The sequence below is a fragment of the Lissotriton vulgaris genome, chromosome 1_1 (assembly GCF_964263255.1).
Source record: "Lissotriton vulgaris chromosome 1_1, aLisVul1.2, whole genome shotgun sequence".
In the NCBI taxonomy this organism is placed as follows: Eukaryota; Metazoa; Chordata; class Amphibia; order Caudata; family Salamandridae; genus Lissotriton; species Lissotriton vulgaris.
Genome location: NC_141685.1, coordinates 1014930467 through 1014953104, shown reverse-complemented (window position 1 = coordinate 1014953104; position 22638 = coordinate 1014930467). Strand labels below are relative to the sequence as shown.

At 43.4% G+C, this 22638-nt stretch overlaps 2 protein-coding genes across 4 annotated transcripts in view; one reads left to right on the top strand and one right to left on the bottom strand.

Annotated features, from left to right (window-relative positions):
• CHCHD5 (coiled-coil-helix-coiled-coil-helix domain containing 5) overlaps positions 1–16668 on the bottom strand; it is a 48930-nt gene extending 32262 nt beyond the window's left edge. Inside the window, exon 1 of one of the 3 annotated variants that reach the window (XM_086936432.1) lies at positions 16575–16668. In XM_086936432.1, the coding sequence (XP_086792558.1) occupies positions 16575–16576 (2 nt within the window). In that variant the 5' untranslated portion in view covers positions 16577–16668. Of the gene's footprint in view, positions 1–16541 lie in introns of all 3 variants that reach the window. The other 2 variants (XM_086936433.1, XM_086936431.1) reach the window with 2 other exon arrangements.
• Positions 16669–17097: 429 nt separating this feature from the next.
• The window catches only part of ATP13A1 (ATPase 13A1), a 446812-nt gene continuing 441271 nt past the window's right edge, over positions 17098–22638 (top strand). The window contains exon 1 of the mRNA XM_086961461.1: positions 17098–17504. Coding sequence (XP_086817587.1) covers positions 17220–17504 — 285 coding nt within the window. The 5' untranslated portion in view covers positions 17098–17219. The remainder of the gene's footprint in view (positions 17505–22638) is intronic.

The following is a 22638-nucleotide window of genomic DNA, read 5'->3' as shown; positions in this document are numbered from 1 at the left end:
GGACACAGAATGAGGAATTACCAATAAGACCAGAGAAGCGGCTAGCAGCACTGCCTAGAGGAGTAAGAATGAGCAAGTACCACTGTGACCACAGACACAGCTGCAGCACTGCCTAGAGGATTTAGAATCTGGAGTTACTCATGCAACCAGAGAAGCAGCTAGCAGCATTGTCTAGAGGACTGAGAAAGAGTGGGAAAAGAGACACCGCTGCAGCACTGCCTAGAGGACTTAAAATGTGGGAATTTCCAACGGGACTAGAGAAGTAGCTGCAGCACTGTCTAGAGGACTAAGAATGAGGAATTTCCAATGAGACCAGAGAAGCAGCCAGCAGGACTGTCTAAAGGACTTAGCATGAGAAATTACCGACTGGGCCAGAGTAGCAGCTAGCAGCACTGTCTGGAAGTCTTAGAATGAGGAATTACTGACGGGACCAGAGTAGCAGCTTGCAGCACTGTCTGGAAGACTTACAATGAGGAATTATCGACAGGATCAGAGTAGCAGCTAGCAGCACTGTCTAGAGGACTTACAATGAGGAATCACCACTAGTACCAGAGACACAGCTGCAGCACTGCCTAGAGGACTTAGAATGAGGAATTACCAATGGGACCAGAGTAGCAGCTAGCAGCACTGTCTAAAGGACTTAGGATGAGGAATTACAGACGAGACCAGAGAAGCAGCTAGCAGCACTGTCTAGAGGACTAAGAATGAGAAATTATCACTGTGACCAGAGACACAGCTGAAGCACCGCCTAGAGGCCATAAAATATGGGACTTGACAATAGAACCAGAAAAGCAGCTGCAGCACCATCTTAAGGACTTAGAATGAGGACATTGCCAACAGGACCAGAGAAGCAGCTGCAGCACTGTCTAGAGCACATAGAATGAGGAATTACCACTGAGAACAGAGACACAGCTGCAGGACTGCCTAGAGGACTAAGAATGGGGAAAGACCACTGTGACCATAGACATAGCTGCAGCACTGCCTGGAGGACTTAGAATGAGAAATTACAGATGGGAACATAGAAGCAGCTAGCAGCCCAGCCTAGAGGACCTAGAATGAGGAATTACCATTGGGAACAGAGAAGAAGCTAGCAGCATTGCCTAAAGGACTTAGAATGAGGAATTACTGATGGGACAAGAGAAGCAGCTAACAGCACTGCAGAAAAAGGAACCATAGCGAAGGGTGCAGCCATCGGAGTCTGGACTGGGAACAAACCAGCTATGGCAGAGAACGGGATCCAGGTCCAGCAAGAAGACGTAGAGGAACTGGAAATGCCTGGACCCGGGACAGGCAGCAACAGAGGCTGACCTTACACAGGTCCAGGACCAAAACCAAAACCAAGTATGAAATTAACAAAACAATTAATGTGCGACACTAACCTGTGTGGCCCATTGTGAAATAATAAATGTAATAGAGGCAGTCTCTAGTGTGTGACCAAACCTGAAAAAGGAGGGACAATTGTAAGCTATAAACCAATTAAAACAAAGGATTTTTGAAAAGCACATGAAGGAGCCAATCAAAGCGGTGGGCATGCTGAATGCCCATACACGGGATACAGCATGTCTTGCAAGGCAACTCATGTGCACTGCTAAGCCCGACCTAAAAATTACAAAATTATGAAGTAATACTATCATAAAATGTGACACATTACGTCACGTAGTTTGCCTTTTCTTGCAGCATAATTTAGTCAACCCTGCCGCATAATTTGGTCCTTCTAAGTTGCATAATTCTAATGGCCCTGGTAAAAAAATGTAAATTACTTGTTGAGGGGTTCACATTCAGTGTAAGGGATGTGGTCACCTTTTCAATGCATCTCCTTGGATTAAAATAAATCACATGTCCCTACAGAACTCCTTGCCTTAGTTTATTGCATATGCAGGGGGCACAATGCCTGCATTTAAATATGTCAAATAGGGCTACCAAGTTTAAATCAGCTTACATGTGACATTTTCAGGCCTCAAGTGTAACACTGACTGACACCTTAGGGAAACTTTGTCTTCATCCCAAGCAGATTATGTTTAGGCACACAAAGCGGACATTTTCAATGATGCACCATAAAGGACCCTTTGCGGGTAACTTACCCTAATTATGTCAGGAAGCAATACAAATTGACTTTATTTGGATCTCTCACAATATCATGACTCACCTTTCAGCAACAATTCCCTAATGGCCGCCTGCCACTATCATCACCTGCCCAATAAAATCATGTGCTTGGTCCCCTTCCTCGCAGCCCCTTAGGCACTTCCTTGATATCAGTGACTGCCTTGTTATACACAAGGAAAGGGTTTTATTTTGGAAACTAAAATAACCAATGCTTCTGTACATTCATTCTTGCTAAAGGAGCTACCAGTTTACAAACACAAACGCACTTTGTGGAAACAAAAGAGGAAAAGGTTCCATGCTCCATGGGTGTACAAGACTTATAAACGGGGCCTTACACAGTGACCTCACATTTTTCCATTTTGGCTATGACTTGTTAATGCATTGCATTCTGGTACTTGTAGTCCTGTCTATAATTGGAAAAGCAAATTACCAACAGTCAAGTTTTAAAAAAACAAGATAAATCTCAGAAGAGAAGGTTGAGATCTCTGCTTTAGAATCCTGCAACTTAATGTGGTTATTTAAATATTGAATTCACTAAATGATTGAGTAAAATTTGCATATAGACGTTAACTTTTTATTGTGAATCTTGTATGTACTGTATTTTAATCTTTTTAATCTGTAGACCTTTGTATGGTTCTCTGGGCTGAAATACAGTTATTCTTGACTTGAATTCACTAAGCAACAACCAGAATTGCATGTGCTGCTAACAATTTCACTCTCTTATTTTTAGTTTAAACATTTGACAATGAAACAAATGTTTAAGTTGACCATATGTGTCATTTATTTATTTTGTTTTGAAGGAAAATTATTTTGTTTAGATCTGTGAACGCTACTGTTTCCTGAAAAAATTACCAGTTAAAGCCCCGCTGTGTCCCGGGTAGTCTTCTCAACATGGGAGAGAGTGTATATATATATATATATATATATATATATATATATATATATATATATATATATATACATATATATATATAATATATATATATATATATATATACATATATATATATATATACATATATATATATATATATATACATATATATATATATATACATATATATATATATCCTACTGGCGGTTGCCAGTAGGTATATATAGTTAGGACGGTTTACCATAGGAAATCCCCAACATTCTATTGGGAATAACTTTGGCCCAGGTTGATGAATCTTCACAAATTTCTCAAAGAAGATGGCTCGCTCCGCTCCGCTCCTTCCCTGAAAGTTTGGGGGGGATTCGTCAAGTGGGGGCTGAGAAAAAAGGGGGGTCCCAAAACGTGTTTTCCCCATGTTAATTTCCATAGGACCTTTAGACTCAGCTACAGCTTGAACTGCTGAAGGGAATTACACCAAACTTGTCAAAATGGTAGTGTCTGGTATGCAGATTACGCTTTTGGTAAAATTGTGTAAATCCCTCCAGTGGTTCCTGAGAAAATTAGAAGAGAAATCAAAGAGAAATCAATTATATATCTATAAGCGCGAACGCGTGCGCGCACCCCGCGATTTTTCGCGATTTTTTTTTTTTGGGGGGGGGGCTTGGGGGGCGGGGCTTGGGGGGCTTCTCTCTTTCATTTTATTGTTTTTAATGTAATTTCGAGGGTGCCCACCCCTCGTTTTGCCCCCGAGATCACCGCCGCCGCCCGAGCTGCCTTAAGATGGCCGCCGCCTGGTTGAGGGCGGGGCCGGGAGGACGTGGTTTCCGCTTCCCCCTGCCTGGGGGAAGCCTTTGCTGTGTCCGTCCGGGGTGGATTCTGTGGCGTAATGTGGAAGAATAAACGTAGCAATGCCTCCGCAAAGGAACTATCGGGAACGATTCCAGGTCAGAGCCGGTCTCCTACACGGTGGCCTCCTGCGTTTTGGTGACGGGCGGGGGTGTTGGGTGGGTGCAAAGTTGAGGGGGAGACTTCAGTTTCCGGGTCTCCCCGACCGCCTGGCCGCTCAGCAACACCCACTCCTCACTGAGCGTTGCGGCGTGTCCTTTCCCATGTTCCCGCCGCACTCCGCGTTCACCACATCCAACTCTTTCCTTCAGTCCACACCACAAAGCAGCCGATTGAAAGGGGGCGCCGCTTCTCAACAGAAAATGCGTGCAATTCGCCACGGAACCTTGGAAGCGACCGTAAAAAAACACAGGAACACACAGCCGTGGTCTCCGTCTATTTGAAATGAAATATGCACGTATCACATCTGCCAGCCGCAGGCGCAGGGGGGCCAAGCGAGCATCCAGCATTCACACACTGCCTGCTTCGTCCACAGACAGCAATGTTCCCACGTTCGCAAATCCCCGTCAACAAAGTGAAAGGCGACAGGAGAAGGCAAGGCAGTGATGTGGGGACCTCCACGCGGCGCCCCTCACAGTGTGCAGGCGATGCAGCTCTGCGCAGTGTCATCCAGCAGGGTGTAGGCGGCGAGAGCAAGTGTCTAAATTATGGATCCAATCACGGGGACGGATTCCTTCTATAACGCATGCACGATTCCAACCAGAGGGGAGACGTGGTCTTAAAGAGGCGCTTTCACCCCCAAAGTAGGCTCAGGGCGCCTCTGAGTCCTCGGCACACACGCTGGACAGGGGGGAGCTGCAGCCGAAGGAGAGCTCCGGCTCCATCGCCTAGTGAGATACAAAAATCGTGATTGTATTTGAGCTTGTGAACTGTCCATCAAGAACTTGCAATAGCGCCATCAAAAATTGATATGCGATTCAGCCATTAGACATCTGTCTTAAGAGTTTTCTGGAGCACCTGAAAAGTGGCATTCTGTTCCGAAGAGTATCTAAAGTTAACAACGAACTAGAGCAAAAATGGTATAATCAGCAAGTTCACACATGCCTAATCCCATGATTAACTCTTAGGCGACAATCTATTTTCCTTCATTAGCACATTTTATTTCTCGAACAACTTAGGTTGGGCTCATTGATTTTTCAATAAATAGTTGTTACCTTATGCACATATTAAGTGTTTTCACAGTAATGATGCAAATGCGAGGCATGCAATCTTTACACCTTCCACTTTTCATCTATTGTTTCCAAATATTTTAGAAATATGTTCATGCAAGATGGATGTTAATTGTAAATCATTAAAAAATCGATATTATATATGCTAAGGTAAACATTCAAAACAACGAGGAGACCATTTGTGACTGTATCCGACTAAGTACGATGCATATGATATTGTGGTCGAAATTCTAATAAATGGAATTAGGAAAATATAAAAAAAAATTTAAGTTCTCTAGTAAAATAGTTAATCCTCGATAATTTTTGCTAATGTATTTTGGGGCAGGTCTTAACTTAATTTCAAGGCATTTTATACGAAGATTGTTTGCCTGTGTAAATTATTTAACGCGGTCATCCTTGCTGAGGGTTTACTAGACTGGCTGCAACAAAGTGTTTTCACTGAGGATAACTGCTCTGTTGTTCTTGGATCTAGGGCATCCCATGTGTGAATTTATGAAACTCCCTCTGTGCCATTTATTGTTAGTAATTGCGCCTCCCCACCCGCCCGCTGATGCTTGCAACGTCTGTGATTTTATTAATCTTAATAATTACATTTTAATGGTAAATGTTACTGGGAAATCAAATGCCACAGCCCACATCCATCCATCCACCCACCCATCCATCCATCCTGCATCCATCCATCATTCATGCATCCATTCACCCATCTATCATGCATGCATCCATCCATGCATCCACCCAACAATCATTCATCCATCATGCATCCAACCATCGTTCATGCATCAAAAATTGGATCCCTAGGGCTGCTCAGGTGGTCCCACAAGGATAGTAACATATTTAAACGTTATCCGCTAATAGAATTAGCATTTTCAAAACCTTGCAAATTCACTGAAAAAAACATAGGTTTCTGCCCTTACATATCTATATATTAGCATTTAAAAAACCAATGAAATTCACTGAAAAAACCATAGGTTATACACTATATATAGTTAGGAATTAGCCTTTAAAAAACCAATGAAATTCACTAAAAAAACTATAGGTTTTAGATCTTATATAGTTAGGAATTAACATATAAAAAACCATTGAAATTCCTCCTATATAGTTAGCTGGACATTTTATTGACATAAAACCCAATGAAATTCCATATATAGTTAGTTGCAATAACTATATATCGCGCACCCGCAATCCACTGCTGATGATGTCACATATTACATCATTCATGACATGGTCAGTGAGATCACTGATGACATCACTGATGACATCTCAAATGACATCACTGATGACATAACTGATGACATCTCAAATGACATCACTGATGACATCATGACACACCAATACCAGTTACTACATACGCACTCACTGATTCCTACGTCTACGCACACATTCACTCATTCACCCATACAATCACTCGTACATACAGTCACTCATTTTTACAACACTGTCATATGCACTCATACACCTATGCAGACACTCACACACTGCCACTCATCCATGGAGTTACTCACACACCTAGTCAGTCCTGTAAAGAATCAATCACACTTCGATTTCCTCATCTATACAGTTAAACACAGAACACCTTACTTTTCCAAACATATACTAACACATACTTACTCTCTTATACAATTACTTATACAAGTACACATTGATCTGCACATAGTCACTCGCCTCCCAGCCAGTTACACACACACTCAGTCTTCCATACAAATACTTGGGCAACCAATCAATAAGCTATATAGCCACTCATATAGCTACTGATCAACACATGCAGCAGCTTGCACAACAACAGACATATTGATGCACACTTTCAGACAGTTTAGTCATTAACCCATGCATTCAGTAAGACACATTCATTCACTCGCTCAGTCAGTCACGCACCTACTAAATCCTTCATCCAGACACTTATACATTCACTCATTCTTCAATATGTAAAACATATTTAAACTTTACAGAAACACACAGTCACTGGATGATGTCATCAGTGATGTCATCAGTGATGTCACTGACCATGTCATGAATGATGTAATATGTGACATCATCAGCAGTGGATTGCGGGTGCGCGATATATAGTTATTGCAACTAACTATATATGGAATTTCATTGGGTTTTATGTCAATAAAATGTCCAGCTAACTATATAGGAGGAATTTCAATGGTTTTTTATATGTTAATTCCTAACTATATAAGATCTAAAACCTATGTTTTTTTTAGTGAATTTCATTGGTTTTTTAAAGGCTAATTCCTAACTATATATAGTGTATAACCTATGGTTTTTTCAGTGAATATATATATATATATATATATATATATATATATATATATATATATATATATATATATATATATATATATATATATATATATATATATATATATATATATATATATATATATATATATATATATATATATATATATATATATATATATATATATATATATATATATATATATATATATATGACACCAAACAAACTTCACTTTGCTGGGGGCCCCCAATCCTGCAGGGCGGGCTCTTGGGCCAGGAATAGAGAACCTGGAAATTGCAGTTCTGCTACTAAAAGGAAAAGAGCCCAACATCGACTTGCTGACAAGTTGACTTTATTCGTCATGAAATGCAGAGAAATATGCACTCTTTAAATCCTAACGCGTTTCAACTTTCCAGCCTTGCTCACAGGTGAGTGCAATTGTTCTGTGTAGTCCAAGTGGTCATGTGGTTTGCTCCTCGAACCACAAACACCAGCATGCATCAGTACTTCAAATGTGCTGCAAGACATGGCACTTTGCGCAATTCTGCCTAAATAGCATTTCCACAGCCAATGTCCCACATATTATCGGATGCTTGCTGGTAAAATATTCTGTAATGGCACAGTGCCGGTGCCTCTGCACCTCTTAAGATAATTACTTGCCAAGCGATGTTGTGTATATATATATATATATATATATATATATATATATATACTAGCAGCCCGTCCCGACGTTGTCCGGGAGCAATTAGGCTTCAGGGCCCCCGCCCGCCCCGATGTTGTCCGTGGGTCCCCCGGAGCCTTCCTCTATATTATACCTCTATGTTTACTTTGTATGTTTTTGTAACCTGCACACGTCACTTTTTCCTCCTGAAATGCAGTATTATACCTCTATGTTTACTTTGTATGGTTTTGTAACCTGCACACGTAAATTTTTCTTCCTGTAATGCACCATTTGGCTCATTTTTGTAATGTTCCGTTTGCTTCCTCTTGCTCACGATGTACGCTTTTGTAACCTGCACATGTAACTTTTTCCTCCTGTAATGCACTGTTTGGCTCACTTTTGTAATGTTCCGTTTGCTTCCTCTTGCTCCCGATTGTCATTTTTGCTTCATTTTTCCACTGCTCACCGCTCCTAAATAAATAAATAAATAAACTACCTCATCCGCCGCTCACCGCTCCTCACCGCCTGTCCGCCGCTCCTCACCGCTCCTCCCCGCGCCATGTCCACCGGTCCTCCTCGCGCTCCTGGACGCCGCTCGTCCCCGCGCTCCTCATCCAAGGGACTACTTTTTTTTCGGTAAATGTTTAAAATAACGTATATTTATTACGTTTATATAGCCTATGTCCATCTGCACACCCTGACGATTACAACGATGTATCAGGTGTGTGGATTGGCGCTGTGGTTCCCGAGTTTACCCGCCTCAAAGGTTCAAAGTTCTTCTTTTATAATAGTAGTATATATATATATATATATATATATATATATATATATATATACACATTATATATATATACACATTATATATATATATATATATATATATATATATATATATATATATATATATATTCGCTCCGAGGTTGTCCACCTTCGAGTAGCACTTCCCATAGTACACAGTCTCATTTGAGCCTCCCATTGGTGGGTGTGTCTTATGGAAAATGGAGAAGTGGGTTAGTGGTTGCACACACCGCTTCCGTTAAAGCCCCTGAAGAGAAGCATATGGAGCTTCGAAGCGCGTCGGGCAGATCCATTACGGAGCGACATCTACAAGCGGATCCCCTTCCTCACCTACACATAAATCAAGCTGCTGCTCGTGTGCTACTCAAAGGTGGACAACCTTGGAGCGACAATATATATATATATATATATGTCCTTGCCTCGTAATTCGCTAATGGAAAGCGTAGCTGCTGCGAGGTATTGCAGATATATATATATATATATATATATTGCATATTGCTTTTAGCTTTGACTTGGCACGTTATTCAAAGTTATTCAACACATGCCTAACGGAATAAGAACTCTGGATTTTTATCAGATCCTTTAGTGGCAACATTGTGAAATCACCTGCAATTACTATAATTTACTGTCTTGGCCTTATGTTTTTCTCCTCATCAGTATATACTTTAAACAGCTAACGTAAGGAGAAAATACTTTAGCGAGAGATATAGGGTATACAAAGGTTGTATCCAATCTATGGTTATGACAAACAGAGTACCACCAAGTTAAATATGATAATTTGGATGTATCCTTCCAATTCTTTGTTATCTGCTGGAAAGCAACTGCCAATAACAAATCTATCACACAATTCTTAGATAATAGTGCAAAAACATCCTTTTCTTCCATCCCCTTACTACAAGAAGTTGTTCAGCTTCCCTGGCATCCTTTATATTGAAAATGATATTGTTCAGTATATTAATTCAGTAATAGTTATATGATTGCATATTTTAACTGAATTAAGTTTTTCTTCTCATTTCTTCTTGCATTAAGACCTCCAAGAACCAGATCTTTATATTTTGTAATATCTTTTCTTCATTGCGTTCAAATAGAATATTTGATGATTACCTGTATGAAGCATTGTTATTCATTTAGTTTTCTTCAATAAACCTATTCTTGAAACTTAAGAAGAAAATACTTTAGAATGTGTTCTACAGCAGTCCTAATGACCCCTAACTGATAATGTAAGTAAACAAAGATATAAAGACAATGTTAAAATAAATAAAGATTATTTCACATAAAGTTTTACGTAACAATCGATAAAGGCCTTTGAAAAATCTCAAAATGTTAAGAGTGGGCTGGCATTTTTCTCTGGGAAAGGTGGCAACTCAACCTCTACTCCGATAAGTTCTGTGCTGGCTCTTCCCTCTAAAAAAGTGCAGTACTCTGTGGAGGATGCTCTCTCTCGGGTGCCACCCACCCCCTCCTGTAAGGTGCCTGGCAGGCTTGGACTGAAAAGAAAAAAATAAGTTATTTTGTTTCCTTTCAGCCCAGGGCCAGCACTGTGGTAGATCGAAGCAGGAAGCACACTGCAGCTGCTCTAGAAATACACATGCTGCACAGACAAGCTGTAGAGAAGACCCGGAGACCCCACTTACCTCTGGGCCTGCTCATTACACCCCTGTTCTATTCTATGACTTTGGTTTCTTTTTTTATTATTTGAATTCACAGTGGGTGCATTAAAATCCCAGTTTTGCATCTGGTGGCTTTTGTGTATTTCTGTTGTTATAGGCCATTAGGGATATGGTTTCCCTCACAAGTAATGACTGGGAAGTGGATGAGAGATATAGGCCTGATTATTTACTGTTGATCATCATTACTCTTAACCCCTTCACTGCGGCGGCTATTCCGCCGCAGTGCTAGGGGTCGGGGCGGCCGCATGCTGGTGACGGAACCGCTCCGTCACCAGCCTCGGTTGAGCTGTGCTCATGACGGAGCGGTTCCATCATGGCCCGCCCGCTCAATAGAACGTCCAGCGCAGTCGCGGAATTCGCGCCGCGCAGGCGCGCCGAGCGGGCCATGACGGAACCGCTCCGTCATCAGCACAGCGCACCCGCAGCTGATGACGGAGCGGTTCCGTCATCAGCGTCCAAGGGGTTAATTGTGCACTTCATAGCCCTTACGACTCACTCACCCTCCCAAGCTTACAGGTCTTTAACAGTGCTTCATAGTGACAGGAGGATGTTTGGAATGATAACAATATTATGGTTGCTCAGATTAGGGTGGGTGAGTGCTGCACTTTCAGCACGTCTAATGATTCCTGTTTCTGAATTCACCTCTCAAGTAATGACTGGGATGAGGACAAGTAGGACTAAGAGTTATGAAGATTACTGATGAATAATCAGGTCAATATTCAGTACAGCATTAATGGAAAAAGAGTGCACAGTTTTGGGCTTCTGATATTCATAGAATATACTTATGTACACTATTCTTAATTGTAAAAAAAAATACATCAGCGGAAAACAACTGATTTGTGTGAATCAAGTAAAGTTACTAAATGACTCCAATCTAGCACTTTAGTCACTTCATTTTAGTTTAACTAAGACTACAACTTCCAAAATGCTTTACATTTTAAGCTGTTACATAAACACCTACGTGTGGATCATGGTATCCATGTTACGAGTCATCTGGTACCCTTAATGCCAAAAGACAAACCTGTGTGTAGAAGCTTTCCAATCTGTTTTGCCTTCAGTCACTCTTATCCCGTTCCGAGCTCCCGTCAGCCAACGGCCAAAGGGAGCACTACCTGGCTGGTGCTGCGAATGACCGTTGGCCGATGCAGCCCCACCTGTTTTTCGTACGTTCCGCACTGGTGCGGAACGTTTGAAGCAGCTAAGGAGTTAAAATACTTTATTCTGGGACTGATAAATATGCAACTTGCAGTATTTAGAGGGAGGGGAGTTGCATTTTCCCCAACTACTACGACTGGAGTTAGCATAGTAAATGTACCCTTCCAGTGTCCACCACTCTTACTGCTCTCACTCTCCTTTTCCACTCTGCACCTTCTTGGTATTCCAATGTAACCTCCTCCCCCCTAACCCTGCCCACCACCCCATTATTTAATCCACATTTCCTACAACCTGATCTCCCAGTTAACTTCCCATACTTTCCCCCCTTTCCTCCCTTCTTCCCTACCCGCTCTCCCCTCACCTTGTACCCTTCATTCTTCACAAACCCTTCCATCTCTCTTCATCCTCCCATTCCTCCAGTAATGCTGCTCAACCTTTTATCCCCCTTGGTAAACCCTTCCTTCTCCCTCCCCCGGACCTAGCAGAACCATATTCGTTCTTCAACTAACCTCTAACCCAATCCCCCCCCCCCACTCTGCTTGGTGCCTGTCCCCATACATTCACCTCTCCTAGCCAACAGGACCTTTCCAGCCCCTTCTACTCTCTTCTCCCCAAACCTCCTGACTTTCTATGACTCCCCTCTTTCCCCTCCCCGCATTCCGCCCTCCCTCCTCGTTCCTCACCTGTCTCCTCCTAAATTTGATCTCAATTCTTCTCCTCTGTTTAACATCATCAAAGATAACTCTCTCTCCACCTTAGATGAACCAACAACCTCTCTCAACCACCATCTATCTCCATATTTTAGTCTAGCACCCCAATACCACCCGCACCTCCACCTCTCCCTGTCCTCCCTCGCCAATTACGCTCCCTCCTGTATCCAGCGAGCCACCTAACGTTCCGTGCTCAGCCCTACTCCCTCTTGAAAACCAATTAGGATTTCTCATCTCCTCTATCTCCCAACTTGAAGCTACAATCTCACTCTTAAGCACTAAGATATCAACCTTTCTAAATAACCCAATTCCCTTAGCAAATACTCACTTCCCCAAACTCCTGAGGAGTACCTTGCTCCTGCACCCCACAAAAGCCAATCACAATCTGTGTCTGCAGACATCGCTAACTTACTGGCTAGTTACAAGACTTCTAACACCACACCCTTCCACTTTCCTCTCCAAGTAAGTCTACTCTGTGCACTATTCCAACCATCTCTTCTGTCAGAAGAAATTATCAGCCTTATTCTAACCTGGCACCCTCTTACAGGTACATTATCCCTATCACCCCTAAAAGCCCAAATGCCCCCGTCACCAAAACATTCTTGTCAGAGTTGCGCTGTTTGTTCCACAACTGCAGATCTGCAATTAAACACAAACTGGTTATTTCTGACACCATCATTTTCCACAATCTTGACATTCTCTCCCTCACGGAGACCTGGTTCAACGACCCCTCTCATACTATGTTTGATCTTCTGTTACCCACCGACTATTCTATCTTTAGAAATGACAGAACAAACAAAGTTGGGGGAGGTGTTGCAATCATCTTCTGAAAGTCCCTTCAACTTAAGGCTTTTCCTAACAGCTCCTTCCGTACATTTGAATGCCTGACTCTGGAGCTTCAAGTGAAACACTGCTCCCCCTTCGGATTTCATGTCATTTGTCACCCGCCTGGTGACTCCTCTTCTTTTTTGGAGGAACTCACCAACTTTATCAGCGACCAGTACTCTCAAAGTGACAGACATATTTTCCTGGGAGACTTTAATCTTCACTGGGGCTCTTTGGAAGACCCTGCTGCCAATAGGCTTGCTACTTTTCTCTCAGCAAATTATCTTATCCAACAGTGCACTGAAACAACACACTCTAAGGCAGAGGTCTTCAAACTTTTTGATGCCGAGACCCCCTTGTAAAACCTTTTTAGGCGTACGGACCCCCTTCCGACAAACGTTTCTAGAAACTGGTACTCCTCATCACCAACTTTTGACAACCATAAATGCGCCTGTTAGACCTCATCACATCCATCCATCATTCATCCACCCACACTTTCACACATCCATCCATCCACCCTTTTATCCTTCCATCCATACATCCATCCTTCATCCATCCACCCTTTCATCATTCCATCCATACATCCATCCTTTACCCATCCACCTTTTCACACATCCTTCCATCATTCATCCATGCAACCTTTTATCCTTTCATACATCCATCCACCCTTTCATCCTCCCATCCATACATCCATCCTTTATCCATCCACCCTTTCATCCTCCCATTCATACATCCATCCTTCATCCATCCACCCTTTCATCCTCCCATCCATACATCCATCCTTCATCCATCCACCCTTTCATCCATACATCCATCCACCCACCCTTTCATCCATCATTCATCCCCCCACCTTTTCACACATCCATCCATGCATCATTCATCCATGCAACCTTTTATCCATCCATACATCCATCCACCCTTTCATCCATCCATCCTTCATCCGTCCACCATTTCATCCTTCCATCCATACATCTATCCTTCACCAACCTATCCTTCATCCATCCACCCTTTCATCCTTTCATCCTTCCATCCATACATCCATCATTAATCCATCCACCCTTTCATCCATCCATTCACCCATCATTCATCCACCCATCTTTTTACACATCCATTCATCATTCATCCATCCACCCTTTTATCCATCCATACATCCTTCATCCACCTACCCTTTCATCCTTCCATCCATCCACCCATTCATCCATCCATCCACCCTTTCATCCATCCATCCTTTCATCCATCCACCTTTGCACACATCCATCCATCCTTCAGCCTTACATCCATCCATCATTCATCCACCCACTTTTTCTGTGCCTCTTTCATTGGGGGGGGGGGGGGGGGGATGGGTCAGTATCTCTGCGTCTTTTTCCTTCTTCTTTCCCGCTCATGGGCGGGCATCTCTGTGCCAGCCTTGCTGGGGGCGGGGGACGTGTGTCACAGGACCCACAGCTCCAGGCGCGCAACATCCATTTTACTCAAAGGGCTACACTACAGCCTTTCCCCCCCCCCCCCTAGCCCCCCCCCCAGCTCGTGTGTGTGAGCCCGGCTGAAACAGCTTCAGGGACACACACACAGTCACACCCGAGTACTTGACAGGTCTTTAAAAGACCTTTTACTTCTTAATGAGGCGTTGATGTTTTTCACACCTCGGTGTGAATTAGGCCTCCGCTGTGAGCACCCTCGATCAGCCCAATGCCAGGAACTGCACTGTGCACAATCTGCGACCCCCTTCCCAGGACTCCACGACCCCCCTGGGGGTCGCGCCCCACAGATTGAAGACCTCTGCTCTAAGGGCTCAAATTCGGACCATGTTATATCTAAAAACATACTTACTATTGCTATCCCTATTCAAGTAGACTGGTCTGACCACTTCCTCATCCCCTTCTCTCTTCACCTATCACGCTCTATAACTGCTGGCCAACCTAAAAGGACTACTACCTTGTTCGTAACACCAAAAACATTGACCTTGACACTTTTTGTGATTCTGCTATGCTATCACTTCCAAGGTTAGACCCTAACTTGGATGTCAACGATGTCAACGATCTTACCTCCCATTGTCTCTCAGTCCTTGCATCCCAAATGATCAAAATAGCAAACAGTCTTTCGTCTTCATTGGTGGTAGGTCAAGCCATCCCTCAAGGTTTTATCCTTGCACCCACTTTGACAATCTTTATTTGGAACCAGTGGGAAATCTAACCAGTAAATCAGGGGTCCTTTACCATCTCTATGCAGATGACACTCAAATCTACCTTAAAGTGTCTTCCGCACACAATATCTCAATCCTCAACTCTACTTTCAACTCAATATCAACTGCGCCTTCTCTGGGGGATTTAACGTTTCTTTCCGGAGCAAGACCTAAAAACCTTGGTCCAATCTCTGGTTCTTTCTAGATTGGACTATTGCAATTCTCTTCTTGCTGGCCTCCCCAAATCCCACCTCTCCCCTCTTAAATCCGTTCTCCATTCAGTGGCTCGTTTTGTGTTTGGGGCCAAAAGAAGTGACCACATCACCCATTTTGTCTTCTCTTCGATGGCTTCCCATCGAGTCAAGATCAATGTACAAGACTGCCCGTATCACCCACAAAGCCTTGAACACTTCCTCCCCTCGGTATCTGGCGAATAAACTTAACATCTCTGGAGGCTCTAGACCTTCTCGTAATGCGGAAAACGTACTGCTTGAGCCCCCGCACCTTCAAAGGGAAAAGATCGATGGCTCAATCCTTCTCAGGCAATGCGGTTAGAATCTGGAACTCGCTTCCTTCACTACTCCGTACCACCTCTTCTACCCGGACCTTCAAAACAGACCTCAAATCTCTTCTCTTTCAAAGTCACTTCCAGAACTAATAAATCCCTTTTCATGTCCCTGAAGAAAGTTCTTTCATATTGTAAATTTGTAATCTATGCCTGTACGATCTTTATCCTGATGTGTTTTTTGTGCGACTGCCATCTATTGTTTTGTTTTACTTTTTCTTCTTTCTCGTTTGTATCTGTAACGTGTAAATATGTAAAATTCTCCTCATGTACTGTACTTGGTTCTATTGTGAAAAGTCCACGCTATGTAAAAATGCATTAAATAAAATAAAAAAATAAAAATAAATAAACTGCTGACCTGGGGGCACACCTCGAGGTGCCTGTGTTATACTGTGTAGTCGGTAAGGCCTCGTATTAGAAAAGTTGCATTCTGGGACTTGTAGTTGAGCGTTTCTCACTAAGTATAGTCTCTAACGCACAACTTCTTGCAAAATAATGTGGCTTTAAAGCCCTGTCCCGGCTAGAGGTGTCACACGTTTGGGTAGTACATATGTGACTTAACTGATTATTGATATCTAGTATTCATTCGTTCGTTACATACACTACCAATAAAAACTGCATTATATTCCTCACAATAACACTATCGTAAAAAAATCAGGTGCAGAAAATAAATGAACCCACCCTGACAATGTACCCAAAAATGCAGTTACCCACATGTCTGCACTGCAGCCGCCAATGCCGATGACCTCTGTCACAAATGACGCGCTAAGTTTCCTATGCAGGCGTGCTCGGTGACGAGCACGGAGTCGGAACCCATCTTTGAATGGTTAGGATGTCTGTGGACGTATGAATAGAATTTACAGTCTGAAATGATAAAGGAGTTTCGCAAACATATACTGCAACAATCACCATTTCTAGACAAACATACCTTATATATTTAAAGATACTACTTTTTGGGAGTTACTTTGTACATAGAAGAACAAGATGTAATAAAAAATACAATCTTTTTTAGAATTAACCAAAATGTACCGCAACGTTGTATTCTATAACCTTCGCTGTACCGGTATACAAAATGAGAGATACAAAATAATTTCCCGTTCTAATAAGACAGCCTGATGTGAGGGGTGCCTTTCGAAAAAGGTATTATGAAATGTATCGTCCATCTTTAGTGTCTATGGAAATATTGGTTTACAGAAGGGGGCAAGTCGCTTTTAATGGAAGTGACGTTTTAGCAGGCGAATAGTCATTGTTTTATGTTGACGTTACAGGAAGTGGTGGTTGCTGCGGCCGTGACCGGAAGTGTGGGGCGTTGCTAGGCCAGAAGCTGACGCGGCGGGCGGAAGTGCGGGGCTGGCGAATATGGCGGAAGAGGCGCTTAGAGCGCCGGGGGTGCCGGGCGGGGACGAACTTGTAAGCCTGGTATCACTACACCGCCGCCGGCCCCTGCTAGGCTGCTGGACCGTATTGCCCTTCGTCTCCGTTCTCTACCCCGCCTGGCTCTACCTATGGGTCGCCGTCTACGGCATCGCGGACTACCCCGAGGCCGGTCTCATCGCCCTGGCAGCCATCGGCATTCTCCAGGCGCTCACCGTGCTCTCTGGTCATTGGTCCGTGCACGCTGACTGTGCCCTCACCTGCTTCCCGGTAAGGCTTATGTACAGTTGTCAGTGAGAGACGTGATTTGTGTTGGTGCGGTGACATATGTCAATAATGCTGTGCTGCAGCTCGGTGAGCGTGCAGTGACAGCTGTCAAAGCTAAGGGTGCGCCTGAGTTCAGAGCGAAGCAGTATCAAATTACACCTGTTAGTGACAATGTCTCGACGCGCAATGCAAATGCAGTGTCGAAACTTCTGACCAAAGTTTCATTACAGTAAATTGTAAGGCTTCCTCCCAGACTGGATTCTTTCTCTGGCACCCTAAAGTAATAAAGTGGAACGAGTCTGTGGCAGCCGCGATGCATAAAGAGGAAGCCAGAGGTCTTAGTACATACCCTAGGCATAGCGGGTTGTTTTGATAAGTTGATTTTCTCAAAGACACCCATAAAGCTGCCACCATGGCTCCGTAATAACCATATATCACTCTTGGGACACGGTTGGCCTTACTCATTTTGCTAGTAGGAGACTTCAACCTGGTACTGCAACAGTTTACAGAGCGGGGGTGCTGCCTTTGGTGTTACACAACTAGAGTCAAATGGATTGTGAAAAACCCAAGCTTCATACAAAAAACAAGTGTACCATCTGAGCCACATCCATTCATCAGGAGAATAGTAAGGGTGTGGTATGTAGCCGGTGATGAATTTTGGACCACATATATTAATGCAACATGGTACTGTGGCGCACTGTCATTTACAGACAGCACGTTTTCCATTAAAATAGATACTACATGATCCTAGACATGCAGGTTTACTGATAAAGCTATACAGTGCCCAAACGACAATGAGTGGAAACGTATCCGGTAACTAGTTATCATTGAGAGGGGCCATTCACATACCTTTATGGACCATTCCTGTGCCTATGAGCTAGTGGACAGAGATACACTAAGGAGTTTAACCGGACATATTGCATGTTTTAAAAAGCCTTCACTTTGACACCTGTATGAGGGTACGTTATGCCCTAAATGGAGACCATATGCCCCCATTCAAGTTAGTCAGGGTGTCAAACAGCGTTGAATTTTGGCTTCTTTCTTATATTTATTTTATATTAATGCCCTGGATACCATTTTAATTTCTTGTATACCTGACGTCCCCAAAGCCCCTGTACTTTGTACACAGACGACATGGTTTTAATAGCTCGTACAGCAAATAGATTACAAGTGCTTTTAAATGGCTTCAAACATTTTATGGAAGGGCTGAAGGTTAAAGTTAACCATACTAAATCCTACGTTATGACCTGTGGCCCCTTTAATGCTAGGTTGAAATGTGTTTATTGGGGAGGCTCCAATTTTAAAGACCAAGGTTTTTATCTGGGTATCTTATTCAATGACCACATGAAGTGGGAAAGGTTGTTGACCCAGAGGTCTCAATCCATGGAGCGTAGTGTGAATCTTTTTTCAGGTTTGTCAAGGAACTATGTATGTAATGAAATGTAATGTAAAAAGTTGCTTGTATAGCGCTACGTTCACCGGGTAGGTTTCTTGGCGCTGCGGAAGACAGGGCTCCAACTAGGAAGAGTGGTTAATTAGGGTATGCTTGTGAGAAGAGCCAGGTTTTCAACTGTTTCCTGAACTGAAGGTGAGGATTTATTGTCCGTATTGGCAGGGGGATTTTGTTCCACATTTGAGGGCCAAGGGTAGAAAACCGCAGTCCCCCGTGTTTGATGCGCTTGAACTTGGGGTTGGTCAAAAGATGTTGAACGGAGAGTACGAGAAGGGGTGTATTTCCTGATCTTGTTGGAGATAAACTTGGGGCCTTCTTCAGATAGCACCTTGTGTACAATGCAGGCCAACTTAAAGGCACTACGTTGGCTCACCGGGAGCCAGTGGAGTTGTCTCCGCATTGGTTTCGCATGCTGAAGCACAGGTAGTTGGAGAATAAGTCTGGCCGCGTGGTTCTGAATCAGCTGCAGGCGCTGGGCTTGATAGGCTGGGATTCCTGCATCAAGGGAGTTGGCATAATCCAGCCGAGAAGTGATTAGTGCCGAGACGACCAGAGTTATTGCTTCTTTTGTAAGGAATCATTTTATTTTCTTTATTTTCCGTAGGAGGAAGAAGCAGGTCGGCACTACGGAGCTGATCTGAGGTTTCATTGATAAGTCTTTGCTTATCCTTATCCCCAGGCTTTTTACTTTAGATGCTGGACCAGGCGGGGGGCCCAAAGATGTTGGCCAGAAATTGGTGTTCCAAGCATTGAGGGTACCTCCTGTCAAGATGAGCTCCGTTTTATCAGGGTTCAACTCGAGCTAATTGGCATTCATCCAATTGCTGAAGTATGTCATAACAAACTTCAAATTGGACTCTGAGGAGCTGGTGGGTTGTATGTTGAAGATTAATTGAAGGTCATCTGCATAGTTAAAGACCAAAACTCAATTTCCTTCAGTGCGAGGATCAAGAGCTGCAGGTACAGATTAAATAAAAGAGGGGATAAAGAGGAGCCCTGTGGGACTCGACATTGAAGTTTTCCTTTTTAGGTTTCGCCTATTATCAATCGCTTGCGAATGTAATAGGCGAAAATTCAAGTGCTCAATCGACTCGTGAAATCACTGCGGTTTTTCCACAGTGCATGTGAGTCACGTGACCACAAAAGCGGGTCACGTGACCACACAAGCACGCGCATCTCCGCCACACTTCTCCTCCCCTCGCTCGCATTCCCGCCCCCCCACCAGGCTCTCCCGCCCCCATCCGCCTTCCCTCCGCGCTAAGGACACCTTCGGTATGCATGCCACTACGGACAGCACCCTTTGTCATGGAGTTTAATCCATCCTTTATCTTTTTATTCAATGGTCTCTTCTCTATAGGTTTTGTTTTCCTCAGTCTTTTCCCTTGTTTCACTCTTCCCAGCCTCCTCGTCTGCTCCTCTCAGGAAATTGAATCCTTCTTTCTTTTTTCCGTCACAATATCTACTAACTTCTTAACAGAAACTCTAACCTCCTTCTGAATTAATTCTTAATATAATTGTCCCTCATCCTGCCTTATAACACTGACATCTGAAGCTATTCCGTCCTACAAAATTATCCTTCATAATCAGCCGATAAAACAAATATGGCTGCCAAATCACGCAATATTTGCATACCTTAACGCACGCTGTTACGTCATCAGCTTATTCCAGAGCATGCGCTCAGCAATAGAAAGCAGCAGTAACAGATGTGTCCACATGCTGCCATACATACAATCAGTCATTGGCGCATGGTGCACCAATGCCATCAGATGTTTCCCTTCTTTAATTACAATGACCAAACTGCCTCGATCACCCTTCCTACTGCTGGCGCGCGGTCATGCTCCTAAGGCGGGGACACGTTTACAGAAAGCCTCTAAATCTCCTCAAGCACACCTCGCATCCTCTGGTGTGGGCAGAATCTATCAGCAGGATCGCAAGCGCATTCAAACGGCCATTTGAAATGCGCAAATCTGATTAAGCCAGTTTAAACAATTGTTTTAACACAGTCTTCAATAAAAATGTTTTTACCAATACTGAATAGTTACCGATATGAAAAATAAAAGCCTTATTGAGTCTGTTTAATCCCTGGTTCACCAACAACCAAATGTAACCATACTAAAGCTTAAGTATAATATTCATACTAACACCACTCAGACTACTTCTAAAAATCTGAAGTGGTCTAATTTATATTTAGACACACTCATACTTTAGCCAAATTAGCAAGACAGTAACAAAGGTACTTATCTGAACAGGAGCAGCTCGCTCGCATTCCCGCCCCCCCACCAGGCTCTCCCGCCCCCATCCGGCTTTCCTCCGCGCACATAAAACATCTGCTGTGCCTTTAGTCACACCGAAGTCACGTTTTTAAACGACGCTTTCTTCTAACTAATTTCAGGTTTGCAAAATATTTGATATCACCATCGTTGACACGAATAACAGAAAACATTCATGTGAGACATAGTTCTGTAATAAAAAAAGTCAGCAATTATTCCACTGGATGTCACCGCCCCATATCCTGCTCCGATGTACTCTAGGGGGTGATGTCACGCACACTTTATTATAATTATAATGCTCATGTTTCAGCCCTAGACACAGCGGTCTGATATACGGCGTGACGTCACTGCAGTAGCAGAACAACTAGCTTCCATTGCACGGGATGCACAGAACCCTGCACCCCCTCCCCCTTGTATCCCGTGCAGAGGGTATCTGTGGTTACCAGCGCCCCAAACTGAAACTCAGCAACCCATGCACCCAGACCCTCGCTTCAACAAGGCACTCACATCTTCAGCGGGAGGCAGTGGAAGGACAATTCATTCATCTTGACCAGCAAGGTGGCCTTAGCCTGACTTGGCAAGGCCTGTTAAGATGGAAACGTCCTGTTCAGATAGTGTTCCATCGTGTTTGTTTCAGTTTCACTGTTTTGTGCATACCTTGTTTTCCAAATAAACACATGGGGTCTGGTTCGAGGCAGGCTCCATTATTTTGCCAACATTCATGCTTCTCTGTCATGTGCTGGTTCTTTGTTTGATCAGAGCCTCTGACAGGAATACAGTACAAAGTGTATGCCAAAATATGTCTTCTACGACCGGCCACAAAAAGGAGTCGTGCAAAGTTGGAGCTATTGGTTTTGTAAATGACATTTTATATTTCTGTATCGTTATTGGCATTGTCAATAACAATATATAAATATAAAATGTCATTTACAAAACCAATAGCTCCAACTTTCCAAATGCGAAACCTATTGGCAACGCCCGTGCTTGTTTGGAGCAGAAATTGCCCAGACGGACCGATTGATATCTGTCTATCAGAAAGGACTGGATCAATTTCAGTGCCTGGCTGCCGACTCTTGCGCTGCGGACACGGTCGATCAGGATGTTATGATCGACTGTGTCAAATGCAGCTGACAGATCAAGGAGTATCAAGGCCTGGGGGGAGTTCTGATCTGCGCCAGTTTGTAATTCATCCAAGACTGTCAAAATGACTGCCTCTGTCGAATGAGCTAGTCGAAAGCCCGCCTGGTGGGGGTCCAGGTGATGTGACTCTTCTATGAAAGAACTCATACAGCCAGCCACATGGGCCTCTAGGATCTTGCTCAAATAAGGCAAGAGAGATATCGGGCAATAGTTGCTCATCACTTGAGGATTAGTGCCTGGTTTCTTTAATATGGCGAGTATCTCTGCGTTTTTT